This window comes from Oncorhynchus kisutch, linkage group LG5 (genome assembly GCF_002021735.2).
Source record: "Oncorhynchus kisutch isolate 150728-3 linkage group LG5, Okis_V2, whole genome shotgun sequence".
Lineage (NCBI taxonomy): Eukaryota > Metazoa > Chordata > Actinopteri > Salmoniformes > Salmonidae > Oncorhynchus > Oncorhynchus kisutch.
Genome location: NC_034178.2, coordinates 52,006,767 through 52,023,658, shown reverse-complemented (window position 1 = coordinate 52,023,658; position 16,892 = coordinate 52,006,767). Strand labels below are relative to the sequence as shown.

Below are 16,892 nucleotides of genomic sequence, written 5' to 3'. Positions count from 1 at the left end.
AGGCACGTCAGAAGTGAACTGGCACTCACATGGCCTCTTTTCCACACTACTCTGTAAGTTTGATATTTGGCCAGTGATTATGTATTCAGTAGGTCTTAACTGCAGTAGATCTGCTTTGTTCCTTGGTATAACGAGGAGTTGAAGGAGCCTGGGTTTTGCACACAAATTTGAGTTATATGCCAGATGAAGCCTGGGACTTTTAAAAAGCATGACTTGAATCCTGACAACAAACTGGCAACAAGCCAACCATTTTTTTAGCAAGCTCTCCTCCCCATTGGGTTATTTTTGTAGAACTTAGTACCGTTTTCCTCTTTCTGTGTTTATTTTATTGAAGGCCTCAGTTGTCTCTTGCAGCTTCTCTGATTGTACCTTGGGGCCCTGGTTGGGCTTTGTGGTTAGCAGCAGCTCATCCTCTCTCCGCAGTGCTGCATGCCTCTCTCTCAGCCTGCTGGTGTTGACCTCCCCTGATCCCCTCCCCTTTCACCCTCCTCCCTCTCGCCCCGCCCTCCCTGTGTAGAGGCCTAGCTGTCTCTGGCCTGGCTGCTGCCCTTGCACTGTCCTCCTGATACACCAGAGACAGCAGAGCGTCAGTGTTCCCAACCCCCACCTCACCTCAGTGTTGCTGCCTGTCTTCCTCTTTGTCATGTGAGTGGTGTCAACAGAAAGACCAGAGACCCATGTGTTGATCTTGCAAGACAAAAACATGTATCAACAGTTGAAGTTTGAATTGGAGGGTTGAATTTATTATCAAGCCATGGTATTCAACAACTATTACAATTATTTTGTTCAAAGGCAACAATGAAAGATTGGAAATCAAACCCCCAAAGGAACTGTTAGACAACTAAGCACCTAAACAACCACATGGCCCTGCCTCTGTTTATAGATGCCTAGTTTGTTCTTGGCAAATGGAATTTGTCACAGCATAATAGTAGGAGTGACAAGGAGCAAGCAAAGCACTTTCTTTTGTCATTCAACAGAATGATTGTCATTTGCCTCATTATTTTAAAACAACATGTTTGATATCTGTGAAAATGTGTTCAAGTTCTACATGCCCACTCACTCCCCCATGTCTCCCCTACAGAAGCCTACCCTGACCAATGACACCAAGGATACGGACTACATCCCTCATGACCTGCCCCAGCGCCAGTCTGTCCAGCCCCTGGAGACTTGCAGCATCGCTCGCAGAGCCAAGCGCATGAGAGCTGAGGTGAACCTCTTCCAGGGTCCACATAAGTAAACGTTCTACCTCCGTCAGTGGCTCTGGTTCCCCATAAGTCACAATTCTAACCCACAATAGTTCCCGGGAACCTAATAAGACGTCATTGTGTGACAAGTCCAGTAGCACAATTTACCAATGCAGACAAGCGGCGGTTCGCAGCTTTGAGTGTGTTTCTGTATATTGACCAAAAGAGCCTGTGTGTGTGTGCAGTGGTGACCTCAAGAAAAATATGTTGCTTTTCCTTCATCTCCTGTCGTAGTCCACGTGGCATGAACCCCTCCCTTTTCTCCCCTCTTTCTGACAGGGAGGCTGCATGAAGACTGAGACAGCGGAGGACTGTGAGAACCGGCCCAACCTGAGGAGGAGGATGGGTTCCTATGTGGCCAAGCCAGAGCCACAGCTTGGTAAACACAGTCCTTTGGCAAAGTCTTGTGAAATAATGTAATATTTTTCATGAACAAATGGAAAATGTTTCTCTGGTTTAATTTAAGTTTAGATAATTATTCGATTTTAAATCTATATAAGAACAGGGTTGTGTTGATATGAATACATACTGTATGCACTGGCCTCCATTAACCATGTGATGTCTTTCAGTGCTAGTGAAACCTGTTGAGGTGAAACTGGAACTCACTGAGCACGAGGATCCAATAACAAGTGACAAAGAAAGCGTGTTTAGTAAAAAAAACGACCCCGCGGTGAGTAAAATACGTTTATATGCTGAGCTAATCAAGGCTAATTGTCTCTTCATTATGACTATGATAATAATCCTAATGGAAGGCATTTATTCAGGTCTCTCACAAAAGTACAAATGATTGAGTTCTTAACTAACCATTAAAATGTAAACTCATCCCATCCACCCACCTGGGTGCCATTTTTACTGATTAGTGGATAAGAAGCCTCATTGTCTTGTCTGTCTCAGGTGGATCAGTACATGTGTCTGGTGTGTGGCAGCGGTAGCGAAGAGGACCGCCTGCTGCTGTGTGATGGCTGTGATGACAGCTACCACACCTTCTGTCTGATCCCGCCCTTGCATGATGTCCCCAAAGGAGACTGGAGATGCCCCAAGTGCCTGGCTCAGGTGACAGACATGCTCCCGCTCTCCCCCAGCCCCAATTACCGTACTACACTGTCACTCTGGAAACTCCACACACCATCCACTGGGGAAGCTGAATACAGAAGCAGCAGTCGACTCTTATTAAAGCTAAACAAAAGCATGCTAAACCTCTATTTTGTGGTTCTTATATACCGGTGCTTCTCAGTAGAATCCTACTCCTGTTGGTGTTCGGCAAGTATAACTTCATGTTGATATTAGCTACATTAGTGCTTCTCATCCTTGTCTTCCCTACAGGAGTGTGGCAAACCCCAGGTAGCCTTTGGCTTCGAGCAGGCTGGCAGGGACTACTCTCTACGCACTTTTGGGGACATGGCTGACTCCTTCAAGTCAGACTATTTCAACATGCCAGTTCATGTAAGTTTGACAGCAGATGTACTGTCCTCATCAGTGTTATGTTCAGCAGGGACAAAACAGGAAAATGTTCCTATTAGACAAGTTTTAAGATGGAACCTCGGTTTCAAAGTATTTTCCCAGTGTCATTGTGCCTACTTAACCCCCCCCCCCACCTGATATAAGCTGTATTATACTTAACTCATCCAAACTCAGCCTGTAGTTGAAATGAGTCGAGGTAATGGTTTTTCTGTCTCTCTGTTTGTCAGATGGTTCCCACAGAGCTGGTGGAGAAGGAGTTCTGGCGACTGGTCAGCACCATTGAGGAGGACGTCACTGTGGAGTACGGAGCAGACATTGCCTCCAAGGAGTTTGGGAGTGGCTTCCCCATCAGGGGTGGACGATTCCATGTCTCCCCTGAGGATGAGGTACACAAAGGCTCTACTCTTACAAGTTAACATATGCTAGATATTAGGATGATTCTGTAGTTGACTGTACCACAACATCATGGCAACAGTACACAATTTCAGACCAAGAGAACTGTTGTAGAAAACTCTTGCAAATAGTTCTATAGCTCAAAACCCCCATACATCTATGCTCTTAGAGACAGCGGAAGCACTTGTGGCTTATATTTAAGGTGATATTGGAGTTCTACAGGAGATTAAGCCCTAGCCAATATCACCCGCAGTTGAGTCGAGCCTTAACTTGTACTTAACTTGTCTCTGACCCATAGGATTACCTGAGCAGTGGCTGGAACCTGAACAACATGCCTGTGATAGACTCCTCGGTGCTGACTCATGTTACGGCTGACATCTGTGGGATGAAGTTACCCTGGCTGTATGTGGGCATGTGCTTCTCCTCCTTCTGCTGGCACATTGAGGACCACTGGAGCTACTCCATCAACTACCTGCACTGGTACATAAAGGCTGCCCCACAGGCCACTAGTATGGGACTGAAGTTTTACCTGACCTTGTTACTGGACCAGAAAAATCTCCTGGCCCGTGGTATAATGCACTGTATAGGTCAAAGCAAATGGCCTCTGCTTCTTTCATTTTGAGGAATCTTGTCAAACCCAATTGCTTGCTTAGTATTGGAGTTAGTTTATAAGTTTATTGGTTGACATGGTATTAAACACAAGAATACTCTTCAATCTTCAAAGTGATCAAATCAAATGTATTTATAAAGCGCTCCTTACATTAGCTGATATCTCAAAGTGCTCTACAGAAACCCAGCCTAAAACCCCAACCAACAAGCAATGCTGGCATAGAAGCACGGTGGCTAGGAAAAACTCCCTAGAAAGGCCAGAACCTAGGAAGAAACCTAGAGAGGAACCAGGCTATGAGGGGTGGCCATTCCTCTTCTGGCTGTGCCGGGTGGAGATTATAACAGAACGTGGCCAAGATGTTCAAATGTTCATAAATGACCCGCAGGGTCAAATAATAATTATCACAGTGGTTGTCAAAGGTGCAACAGGTCAGCACCTCAGGAGTAAATTTGATTTGGCTTTTCATTATGAGTATCTCTACCGCTCCTGCAGTCTCTAGAGAGTTGAAAACAGCAGGTCTGGGACAGGTAGCACGTCCGGTGAACAGGTCAGAGTTCCATAGCAGAACAGTTGAAACTGGAGCAGCAGCACGGCCAGGTGAACTGGGGACAGCAAGGAGTCATCACGCCAGGTAGTCCTGAGGCATGGTCCTAGGGCTCAGGTCCTCCTCCTCCGAGAGAGAATTAGAGAGAGCATACATAAATTCACACAGGACACCGGATATGACAGGAGAAATACTCCAGATATAAGATTGAACCTAGCCCCCTGACACAAACTACTGCAGCATAAATACTGGAAGCTGAGATAGGAGGGGTCAGGAGACACTGTGGCCCCGTCCGACAATACCCCCGGACAGGGCCAAACAGGAAGGATATGACCCCACCCACTTTGCCAAAGCACAGCCCCCACAACACTAGAGGGATATCAACAACCAACTATCCATCCTGAGACAAGGCCAAGTATAGCCCACAAAGAGGGTGGTTCGTTGTATAGCCTACGGCAAGGGTGGTTCGTTGCTCCAGTGCCTTTCCGTTCACCTTCACACTCCTGGGCCAGACTACACTCAATCATAGGACCTACTGAAGAGATGAGTCTTCAATAAAGACTTAAAAGCTGAGACCGAGTCTGTGTCTCACATGGGTAGGCAGACCATTCCATAAAAATGGAGCTCTATAGGAGAAAGCCCTGCCTCCAGTTGTTTGCTTAGAAATTCTAGGGACAATTAGGAGGCCTGCGTCTTGTGACCGTAGCGTACGTGTAGGTATGTACGGCAGGACCAAATCGGAAAGATGAGTAGGAGAAAGCCCATGTAATGCATTGTAGGTTAGCAGTAAAACCTTGAAATCACCTCTTGCCTTAACAGGAAGCTAGTGTAGAGAGGCTAGCACTGGAGTAATATGATCACGTTTTTTGGTACTATTCTACCAAATTCTAGCAGCCGTGTTTAGCACTAACTGAAGTTTATTTAGTGCTTTATCCGGAAAGTAGAACATTGCAGTATTCTAACCTAGAAGTGACAAAAGCATGGAATAATTTTTATGCATCAATTTGGACAAAGTTTCTGATTTTTGCAATGTTATGTAGATGAGAAAATGCTGTCCTTGAAACAGTCTTGATATGTTTGTCAAATTGGAGATCAGGGTCCAGAGAAACGCAGAGGTCCTTCAGTTTTATTTGAGATGACTGTACAACTATCAAGATGATTTGTCAGATTCAACAGATCTCTTTGTTTCTTGGGACCTAGAACAAGCATCTCTGTTTGGTCCGAGTTTAAAAGTAGAACATTTGCAGCCATCCACTTCCTTATGTCTGAAACACAGGCTTCCAGCGAAGGCAATTTTGGTGCATCTGCATAGCAGTGAAAGTGAACATTGTGTTTCCGAATGACATCACCAAGAGGTAGAATGTATATTGAAAACAATAGTGGTCCTAAAACAGAACCTTGAGGAACACCGAAATTTACAGTTGATTTGTCAGAGGACAACCATCTACAGAGACAAACGGATATCTTTCCAACAGATAAGATCTAAACCAGGCCAGAACTTGTCCGTGTAGACCAATTTGGGTTTCCAATCTCTCCAAAAGAATGTGGTGATTGATGGTATGAAAAGCAGCACTAAGGTCTAGGAGGACCGATGCAGAGCCTCGCCATTAAAAGGTAATTTACCACCTTCACAAGTGCAGTCTCAGTGCTATAATGGGGTCTAAAACCAGACTGAAGCGTTTCGTATACATTGTTTGTCTTCAGGAAGGCAGTGAGTTGATGTGCAACAGCTTTTTTTTAAACGTTTTTGAGGAATGGGAGATTCGATATAGGCCAATTCGTTTTTTTATATTTTCTGGGTCAAGGAGTGACAACAGTCAGTGTTTATGACAAACTGGCATATGTCCTCAGGGGAGAGCCCAAGACGTGGTACGGCGCTCCGGGGTATGCTGCGGAGAAGCTGGAGGGGGTGATGAAGAAACTGGCCCCCGAGCTGTTCGAGTCTCAGCCTGACCTCCTGCACCAGCTGGTCACCATCATGAACCCCAACACACTCATGAACCACGGTGTTCCTGTAAGTACCAAACGCGCCCCCACACACACACACGCTGCGAGAGTATAGTTATAGTTTTACCATAACTTCATACCCGCTCTTCTCTAGATCTATCGCACCAATCAGTGCGCTGGCGAGTTTGTCATCACTTTCCCTAGAGCCTACCACAGTGGATTTAACCAGGGCTTCAACTTTGCTGAGGCTGTCAACTTCTGCACCATGGACTGGGTATGATGACTTGAAGTCCCTCAATAGCATACATAAGCTAATAATTGAATAACTGGAAGGTGTTTCTATTGAGCAGTGGTCATTACACCTGGTCCTGCAGAGCTACATGATGTACAGGTTTATCATGGTCTGGATGAACAATACATTTGCTCAGTCAGGTGTGTTAATGCTGGGCTTGAACAAGAGGCTGCATACCTTGTAGCTCTTTGGATCAAGTTAGGGTATTACTGATGTAACCACCACTGTATACAGCTCAGCTCGATAGTGTTAAATGAATAGTACAGTTTCAACCCAAAGCCTTGTGCTCTGTCATTTCAGATGCCCATGGGCCGCATGTGTGTGGACCACTACCGACAGCTGGACAGGTACTGTGTCTTCTCCCACGACGAGATGGTCTGCAAGATGGCGTCCAAGGCAGACACCATGGACGTGGCCCTGGCCTCGGCCGTGCAGAAGGACATGGCCGTCATGCTCCAGGAGGAGGACCAGCTGAGGGACAAAGTCAGCAAGATGGTGAGAGGCCTCTCATGCTGGCACACTTTCATTAGATTTTTGAATATCAATGTTTTTTTCCTTCTGGTTTCAAATTGACCAATACTGTGCCCCTGTTCAAAGACATGCCATTCAAAGCATCTTAGTTGTAATTGGACAACATCATTAGAGAAGCAAATGGCCACAGTTAACTTTGCTCCAATAGTGTCTGTCCCTGTGTCATCCATGTTTCTCCTAGTATGACACTACTGGTGTGGGTGTCTGTGTTTATGACACTACTCCTCTGTCTGTGTCCCCAGGGCGTGCAGCAGTCCCAGCAGGTGGAGTACGACCTGCTGCCAGACGAGGAGCGCCAGTGTTCCAGGTGCAGGACCACCTGCTACCTGTCTGCCCTCACCTGTCCCTGTAACCCTGGCCAGCTGGTGTGTCTGCACCACGCCCAAGACCTCTGCTCCTGCCCCCCCAACAACCTCACACTCAAGTAGGTCTATCAACAGCTAAGTTCGTGCTAAATGCCCACATTAAAATGTTTACTTTCATCCCTCATTACGTACATCCCACATTGTACAGAAACGGGCAATCAACAGAAGCTCATGTTAATATTGCCATTAGTTTTACAGATCCAATGCACGAATTATAACACTTGTTTTGCAGTTTAATTGAAATGCCCCTTTAAGAACATCTATCAACTTAAACTAAGGGTCAAATTCAGAGTGCGCAGCATTGAAATGTCTAATGTTCTAGAACCTTCTGATGAAAAACAAACACCTGTCACCTGACCAGAAAATAAACAGTTGTGACAGCTGTTACTGTCTTCAGAAACATTATAGACCTCTGTTTACCTGGTTGTGTGTCTACAGCTTCAGGTTTACCATGGCTGAGCTCTACCCCATGATGGAAGCAGTCACTCTGCGTGCCGAGTCCTACACAGGCTGGGTCTCGCATGTCACTAACATACTGGAGGCGAAACAAGACAAGAAAAGCAGTAAGTACTAATCCTAAGTAGAATAACTCTTTGGGTTCAGGCGTCAATGGAATTGAAATTGGTCATAACATAACACAAACTTATTGTTGCTTATTTGCATAACCCCAAGTGGACAGGATGTTCTCAAATGTGTTATGGAATGTTTTTTTACTTCTCTTCACCCAGATATGTTGCCTTTGTCTAATTAAACACATAATAATAGAATAGAGTATTTTCTACCCTTTGCTAATAATACAGTTCACTTGATCATTGGACCATGATTCTTTGGATGCATTGACTGTGTCTAAAGCAGTGTTCTGAAGCACTGTTTGTTTGTGTTCAGGCTTGGAGGTGCTGAGGTCACTGGTGGAGGATGCGGAGGTGAAGCAGTTCCCTCAGAATGACCTCCTACGGCAGCTCTGTGCTGTTACCCTGGATGCTGAGAAGTGTGCCGTGGTGGCCCAGCAACTGCTCAATGGGAAAAGGCAGACCAGGTGTGCGACACACACACAATTTCTATTATTGTATTATTATTTATGTTTTTATTCACTTTTATTTAAACAGGTAGGCAAGTTGAGAACAAGTTTTCATTTACAACTGCGACCTGGCCAAGATAAAGCAAAGCAGTGTGACACAAACGGTTACAGGTGGAATAAACAAAAGTACAGTCAATAACACAATAGAACAATCTATAGTAGCGAAGTAATTACAATTTGTGCATATGATGTGCAAGTAGAAATACTGGTGTGTAAAAGAGCAAAAACAAAGTAAATAAAAACAATATGGGGATGAGGTAGGTAGTTGTATGGGCTGTGTACAGCTGCAGTGATCGGTAAGCTGTTCTGACAGCTGATGCTTAGTCAGTGAGGGAGATCGAAGTCTCCCAACATCAGTGATTTTTGCAATTCGTTCCAGTCATTGGAAGGGGAGAACTGGAAGGAAAGGTGGCTTTGGGGATGACCAGTGAGATATAACTGCTGGATACTTTCTAAAGTTGAAATCCTTTACCACTTCTAATTTTCGTATTGCTAGCCACATGGTTAGCCAAATAGTCCTAACTAATGCGCAAAGCAATAATGTGCCCTAGTGAAAATAATTTCAGCTTTGGTGCTCTGTAGGCTAGCTGTGTCTCTGATCTTTAGTGTGTTGTTGTCAGGTATCGTTCAGGTGGAGGGAAGTCCCAGAGCCAGAACCTGTTGACGGTGGAGGAGCTCAGGTCGTTTGTCAGGCAGCTGCACAAGCTGCCCTGCAGCATCCGCCAGGCCCCCTTACTCAAGGTACAACTATAGGGCCAGAATATATCCACTACCATCAGTGACAATTCCTGTGTTCCTCTCTTCGCTATCACACCTTACTCCGCTCAGCACATTCTTGATTAGTTGATGATGCACTAGGCTGGGAGTCTGTGGCAAAAGCCTACGTACAGCCGCAGTGATCTTTCAGGACCAGGATAACACTGAACAAAACAACAGCGTTCATTGATTGACCCTTTTACTTGTTTGTATTTCCCCCAGGACCTGCTTACCCGCGTGGATGACTTCCAGCAGCGCAGCGAGAGGCTCCTCTGTGACGAGGCCCCCAGCCCAGCGGAGCTGCAGAGCCTGCTGGACGTGAGCCTGAGCCTGGATGTGGAGCTGCCCCAGCTAAGCCTGCTCAGGGAGAGGCTGGAGCAGGCGCGCTGGCTGGAGGTGGTTCAGGGGGCCAGCAGCCAGCCCCACAGCCTCTGTCTGGACACCATGCGGAGGCTGATAGACCAGGGGGTGGGTCTGGCCTCGCATGCCTTGGTGGAGAGAGCCATGGCGCGCCTGCAGGAACTGCTTACAATGTCTGAGCACTGGGAGGAGCGGGCTCTCAGCCTGATGGAGACCAGGTGAGAGAAGGGAGGAGGAGAGCGCCTTAGACAGTACTGTAGTTGAATATGCAAGTTGACCGGTTCTATCCTACATGAAACGATGTACAGGAAAAACTCTTGGTTCAGTAGTTGTCACCTTTCATCCTAGCTGTAGTAATGGTCTACAGCCATGTCTCAGGTCAACTCCTTTCCTAACTTGAGTAATACAAAAACTTTAATAGTAAAGCCATAGACATAATATTTTCATTAGGAAATGGTTACGAGATGCACAAAACAAGATGTTTAAAATAGAATGAGATGTAAAACAAAATAAAGCACACTGACATAGTTCATAGTAAATATGTAGCACTGACACCTACCTTGCGAAAAGCTGCTTAGAAGTTCAGCCAGCAGAGAGTGAAAAGTGCAAGGTTTGCATTTGGAGTTGAAAGCTGCTCACTGATGGATTAACTATATCAGTGGGTTAGGACAATGCTCTGCTCAGCTGGCTCACACAACAGTTTATACACAGGCTGTAGTTACAGAGCTGGCTCCCATTGCTATTAGGGTAAACTGGCGGTCGCCTGTATTGAGACATCTTAGACTATAAGGTCTTATTTGAGAACTCTGAACTTTTTTGAAATAGAGAAGTTATGTACAGAACACTAATTCCACTGTCCATAAGCAACATTGCGTCAGAGGTGGTTTATTCTATTGGTTCGGTTCGTTCTCTTCAGACAGGCTGAAATGTAACTCCTCATAGTGCTAAAGTGAGATTGAAAAACATCTTCTCGCTCAAGGCATTCAGATTGTTAAACAGCCATCACTAGCACAGAGGAGGCCTACCTACAGACTTGATATCATAGGACACTTTAATAAATGCAAATGAAAGTGCGAGTTGGGGCGGCAGGGTAGCCTAGTGGTTAGCGCGTTAGACTAGTAACCGAAAGGTTGCAAGTTCAAATCCCCAAGCTGACAAGGTACAAATCTGGCGTTCTGCCCCTGAACAGGCAGTTAAACAAATCAAATCAAATCAAATTTATTTATATAGCCCTTCGTACATCAGCTGATATCTCAAAGTGCTGTACAGAAACCCAGCCTAAAACGCCAAACAGCAAGCAATGCAGGTGGAGAAGCACGGTGGCTAGGAAAAACTCCCTAGAAAGGCCAAAACCTAGGAAGAAACCTAGAGAGGAACCAGGCTATGTGGGGTGGCCAGTCCTCTTCTGGCTGGGCCGGGTGGAGATTATAACAGAACATGGCCAAGATGTTCAAATGTTCATAAATGACCAGCATGGTCATATAATAAAAAGGCATAACAGTTGAAACTGGAGCAGCAGCACCGTCAGATGGACTGGGGACAGCAAGGAGTCATCATGTCAGGTAGTCCTGGGGCATGGTCCTAGGGCTCAGGTCCTCTGAGAGAGAGAAAAAAAAAAGAGAGAATTAGAGAGAGCATATGTGGGGTGGCCAGTCCTCTTCTGGCTGTGCCGGGTGGAGATTAAAACAGAACATGGCCAAGATGTTCAAATGTTCATAAATGATCAGCATGTTCGAATAATAAGAAGGCAGAACAGTTGAAACTGGAGCAGCAATTTTGCTGACCAATTTTGGTTTCCAATCTCATTTCCAAAAATGTGGTGATCGATGGTATCAAAAGCAGCACTAAGGTCTAGGAGCACGAGGACAGATGCAGAGCCTCGGTCCGATGCCATTAAAATGTCCTTTACCACCTTCCACCTTCACCTTAACCCACTGTTCCTATGCCGTCATTGAAAATAAGAATTTGTTTTTAACTGACTTGCCTAGTTAAAATAAGGTAAAATATATATATTTTTTAAATGGAACACTCGTCACTTTAATAAGAATGTTTACATATCTCACATTACGGATTTCATATGTATATACTGTATCCTTCACTATCTATTCTTACTATATATTGGATCTTAGCTGCTCTGTCACTGTGCATCCATATATTTTATATTTATATATTCTCATTCCTTTACTAGATTGTGTGTATTAGGTTTTGTTGTGGAATTGTTAATGTTACCTGTTAGATACTGCTGCACTGTCAGAACTAGAAGCACAAGCACTTCACTACACTTGCAATAACATCTGCTAACCATGTGTATGTGACCAATAACATTTGATTTGAAGTAACAAGTGACCACTAGAGCCATATGAACTGTGGGATGTTTTGAAAGGTGTTGACAGAACTTGACACTAAAGATAAAAGCAGTACTGAGTCCACTTATGTTTTTAAGCCTAGCTTGTATTTTGTCCAGGCCCTGTCACTGTGTGGAAACTCTTGAAGCAGCTCTGCAGGAGGTGGCTAGTATCCCTGCTTATCTGCCCAACTGTCTGCTGCTGAAGGACACGGTGGACCAGGCTAAAGACTGGCTTCAGGAAGCAGACACCCTGCAGGTAGGAGGCTCTTATCGTGTGTCCCAAGTGGCACCCTACTCCCTATGTAGTGCACTACTTTTGAACAGAGCCCTGGTCAAATGTAGTGCACCAGGAAGGGAATATAGCCTAACATTCTAATTTATTAACCCAAGTAATTGGGACATCTCTGAATATAGACCTGTCCTATATTGGTATCTTTTTAAAATAAATTCTTCTGGTATGCCAGACTGAAAATAAAAGTTGGGAAAGGGGGAAAAAAGCCAGACTGCTTATAAGTGTGTGTGTGTTTGTGTGTAGCTGGGAGGCCGTATCCCTGTGCTGGATACCCTGACTGATCTTGTGTCCCGGGCCAAGACCATCCCTGTCTGGCTGGACCCTCTGGCTCGACTGGAGGCCCTGGTCTCTGACGTGCAGGCCTGGAAGGAGAGCGCCGCCAAAACCTTTCTAATGAAGAATTCCCCTTACTCCCTGCTGGAGGTAAACTACCTACAACAATCTAACGCTGAAATTCATAATCAGACGCCTTAGGCGTTGTTTCACTAAATAGTCAGTCTGTACCCCAAATGGCACCCTATTCCCTTTATAGTGCACCACTTTTGACCAGACTCTTATGGGTGCTGTGATGATACTGTAATCTGTGCAGGATTCAACTCAAATCTCCTGACTGAATCTTTGGTTAAAATGTCTCTATGGGTGAGATGTTTTGCACTACGTTGCCAAATAGTTGTTTGAGAGGCAAGCCTAGTGTTGGGTAGATTAGTTTAAAATGAAACCTTCCATACCTCTTGCTGAATGTATTATTTCATGGATTTGTTTTATTTCAGTGCCGATAATGTTGTTCATTTTATGGGATTTGGCTCATTGTCTCTGTCTGTTTAGGTGCTGTGCCCCCAGTGTGAGGCTGGAACGGGGTCTCAGAAGTCAAAGTCTAAAAGGGCAAAGGATGTGGCCCAGTGCAACAAGAGAAATGGAACTTGGCTGGACTGCCTGAGTGATGTGGAGAAGGCCCTCTCAGAGAGCAAGGACTCCGCCTCTGCTGTACGTGGACATGTTTTTATTTACCAAAAGCAGACCATTGAACTTACTTATTTAACTTCCAACATATTCTAAAGATACCCAACTATCGCAATCAGTGAAGCCTTCACGTTGATATGAGCACCCATGATATGAAGGTGCATATCATTAAATGTATGGTTTGATACAGTATTATAATTCCATATACTATGACTGTGTAGGTTACTGTTTGGTTAGATGTATGTTGCGGTATTAAGTATTGTGTTTTATCATGCCAACCTGTGCTGGTTCCCCTTTCTGTAGATGGCCACTCTAGCCGAGGTACGTCAGAAGGAGATGGAGAATCTGCTGGCTCTCAGGGCCTCCAATGAGTCCAAGCTCCTCCAAGCGGGCGACTGCGGGGCGTTGAGGGTGTGCGTGTGCCACAATGCCCCGTTGGGCGCCATGCTGCAGTGCGAGCTCTGCAGTGACACCTTTCACCGCAGCTGTGTCTCAGGCTCCAACCAGGACCCCCGACCCAACCAGGCCTGGCTGTGTCCCCATTGCCGGCGCTCTGAAAAGCCACCTCTGGACCGGGTGCTTCCCCTGCTCGCCTCCCTGCAGCGCATCAGGGTGCGGCTGCCTGAGGGAGATGCCCTACGCTTCCTCATCGAGAGGACAGTCCGCTGGCAGCACCGCATGCAGCAGGCCTCCGCAGAGGGGGTGCTGGGAGTGGCTCTGATGACATCACATCAGCGCTGGGGCTCATCCAGTCCCACCTCGGCTCCATCTCAGGAACCATACAGCGCATCATTTTACACGGATCACCAGTGCATTCCTCTGCAGGGTCCGTGTCAGGCTAGCAACATCTAATATCTCAACCTCTCATCACAATTCACATTTTTATTAAATTTCTATCAATGTCTAACACACAAAATGTATGTTCACAGAAGAAAAAAAATGAACTATTCCTTTTTAAGGGCTGTGTTGAACTGTGTTATTTGTGTGTGTTTCAGGACTGAGCCCTGAGCTGGAGGAGCTGATGGTGGAGGGCTTCCTGCTGCAGGTGACTCTGCCTGAGACCCAGCAGTTGTACATGTCCCTCAGCAGACTGGACTCTCACAACCTCACAGACAGCCCCTCTCCCAAGCACAGCACAGAGCAGGACCAACACCAGCACAACCCTCAGGGAGGGAGCCCCCCTCACAACCAGGTAACATACTAGTCTACTACTGTGAGGCTCAGATAGCAGGTCAACCACTTGATTAAATGGTTGTTTTGATGTATTTGAGACGTTTCTGAACATTTGTTCATGTTGAACCTTTTAAAAATGATTTTGAATGAATTTATTTGGGTGAAAAATAATATAAGATCTGCGCTCAATCCCAGAAGATGCCACTTAAAAGCATTAATTAAAACACTTATTTTCAGTGGTCCACGATGGTAAAACAAACATCTAATGATTTTAAAAGACAAAGTTAAAAAACATTTACATTCAAACAAAACCATTACATTCATGTGTGTGACTTAAATGCGTGTTTACTGTTTTCACCAGAACGGAGTAGCCTGTCTCAAGAAGGAGGCTGTGAACGGCAAGCGGACCAAGCGGTGCATGGAGAAGGAGGGCTCCGAGCGCAAGGACAAAGCCAAGAAGCCCTGCAAGAAGAAGCCCAAGATGAACAAGGAGAGGAGTCAGGAGACCAAGGGGACCTGTTCACCCACCGCCACTCACTCTGACCTCTCCCTTTCGGACTCTGATGAAGACTTCACCCTGTGCGCTGCACCGTGGTGCAGAGAGCCAGAGGGGAAACAGGTTAGCATTAAACCCCCCTCCACCTCATTATGTTGTGGTTCATTTCAGTGTGTTTTCTCAAACATCACATTGTTTTAACAATTAGACTATTTAACTTATTGTAGTATATTGAAAATAGTATGTAGTATGATTTGTATTAAAGGAAGATTCCACCCAAAACTATATTTTGGTATTTGTTTCATTAGTGTATTGTTGATATAGTCCCAAACTGTTTTACATGTAAGCAATGACGTTTTCAAGATGTATAACTTTCAAAATACAGATATACAGCCGGTATGATGCATTTTGCATCTTATGATGCTGCGTTGTGCATTATATTTCCCCTCTGTTTTTCTCAGGTGAATTGGGTCCAGTGTGATGGCAGCTGCCAGCAGTGGTTCCACCAGATCTGTGTGGGAGTGTCTGCAGAGCAGGCAGAGAAAGAGGACTACATCTGTATCAGCTGCACACAGCCAGACCACACCAGGGAGTGAAGACCAGTTTTGAAGGATCATCAGTTTTAGTTTAGTCACAGCTCTGGGTGTATAACCACCCAGTTATTTCCCTTCCCCATTCTCAGCTATGCTCTGCCCCCACCGCCTCTGACCTTCCTGATCTCGCTCTACTTGGTGACAACAGTGCTCCTTCCTCCTCCTTCCCAGCCCAAACTGCTTTTCAGAGCTATTGAGACTCTTCCATCGCTGTTTTGTTATAGTGGCTGGCTTTATACAGCCAATCAACTTCATCTTTCCAATCATCAGTGACATGATGCAGATTGTACTGCGTGAGGTTCCAACTGTTTACGAAGCAGAATAAAGTGGAGGAAACAGGGCATTTTCACTTGACTGACTTTACTTGCATGTGTATTAAGACAACGCAGGGATTTTTCAACCAGAAGTCAATTGGACAACATTTTTGGAACCCAGTTTTTGTACATGCATCTGAACAACAATGTGAACCCTTTTTCTTCTCTTGTAGAGCTAATATTATTTATCTGAGCAATAACTGAATTGTTAATTTGAGTTCAGTTTGTCTGAGCTATGTTTGTGCTTAGAAATGGTTCTATACTATAGAATGCCCTTGTAGGTTGAAAGTGATATTTGACTTGCAACATGGCTAACATAAGGAACTGTGTGAATTAACTGCCACGGGTATCATTAAACTTTTTTCCTCCTTTGGGTAAATATGATTCATGCGTTGCAGTTTGCATAAGAAATAAAATTATTTGTTCCCACAAGTATGTTGTCTGTAATTTTCTCAGTGTAGACGCTATCCTCAAGTAGGAATTTAATATCTGTGAGTCCCATGGACAAGAATATTTAATTATCTGAAGAATAACGGGATTATAATGTCTGAGAATAATAATCCACTGGTGTACTGGGTGGGCTAAACATGATATTTGCTACTTTCAATAAAATATGTACGATTATATAATCCAAAAACAATTTTTAACTCTTACTGTACATGTCAACAAGCCCTACTGTTAACATTCTAATCTTCCAATAAAATATTACAAATTGTGTTATTCAGCTCGCGCTGATGCTTGCCTATTTCTTTCCATATTTGTATCTAAATAAATGCAACAATTCATAAGGAAATCAGTCAAATTGAAATTAATTAATTAGGCCCTAATCCATGGATTTCACATGACTGGGAATACAGATATGCATCTGTTGGTCATAGTTTTAAAAAAGGTAGAGGGGTGTGGATCAGAAAACCAGTCAGTATCTGGTGTGACCATTTTCCTCATGCAGTTCGACATCATCTTCGCATAGAGTTGATCAGGCTATAGAATGTTGTCCCAGTCCTCTTCAATGGCTGTGCGAAGTTGATGGATATTGGCAGGAACTGGAACATGCTGTCGATGATGAAGAGCATCCCAAACATGCTCATTGGGTGACATGTCTGGTGAATATGCAGGCCATGGAAGAACTGGGACAT

At 44.9% G+C, this 16,892-nt stretch overlaps 1 protein-coding gene across 1 annotated transcript in view; it reads left to right on the top strand.

The window, feature by feature from the left end:
• LOC109891214 (lysine-specific demethylase 5B-B) overlaps positions 1–16,471 on the top strand; it is a 30,205-nt gene extending 13,734 nt beyond the window's left edge. Inside the window, exons 6-27 of the mRNA XM_020483579.1 lie at positions 1,082–1,207; positions 1,524–1,623; positions 1,814–1,914; positions 2,139–2,297; positions 2,568–2,687; positions 2,933–3,091; positions 3,397–3,578; positions 6,104–6,266; positions 6,354–6,473; positions 6,792–6,986; positions 7,265–7,446; positions 7,826–7,950; positions 8,273–8,423; positions 9,086–9,206; positions 9,444–9,799; positions 12,046–12,184; positions 12,464–12,643; positions 13,046–13,204; positions 13,484–14,006; positions 14,176–14,372; positions 14,715–14,972; positions 15,311–16,471. Of these exons, the coding sequence (XP_020339168.1) occupies positions 1,082–1,207; positions 1,524–1,623; positions 1,814–1,914; positions 2,139–2,297; positions 2,568–2,687; positions 2,933–3,091; positions 3,397–3,578; positions 6,104–6,266; positions 6,354–6,473; positions 6,792–6,986; positions 7,265–7,446; positions 7,826–7,950; positions 8,273–8,423; positions 9,086–9,206; positions 9,444–9,799; positions 12,046–12,184; positions 12,464–12,643; positions 13,046–13,204; positions 13,484–14,006; positions 14,176–14,372; positions 14,715–14,972; positions 15,311–15,445 (3,951 nt within the window). The 3' untranslated portion in view covers positions 15,446–16,471. The remainder of the gene's footprint in view (positions 1–1,081; positions 1,208–1,523; positions 1,624–1,813; positions 1,915–2,138; positions 2,298–2,567; positions 2,688–2,932; positions 3,092–3,396; positions 3,579–6,103; positions 6,267–6,353; positions 6,474–6,791; positions 6,987–7,264; positions 7,447–7,825; positions 7,951–8,272; positions 8,424–9,085; positions 9,207–9,443; positions 9,800–12,045; positions 12,185–12,463; positions 12,644–13,045; positions 13,205–13,483; positions 14,007–14,175; positions 14,373–14,714; positions 14,973–15,310) is intronic.
• The last annotated feature ends 421 nt before the right edge of the window (positions 16,472–16,892 follow it).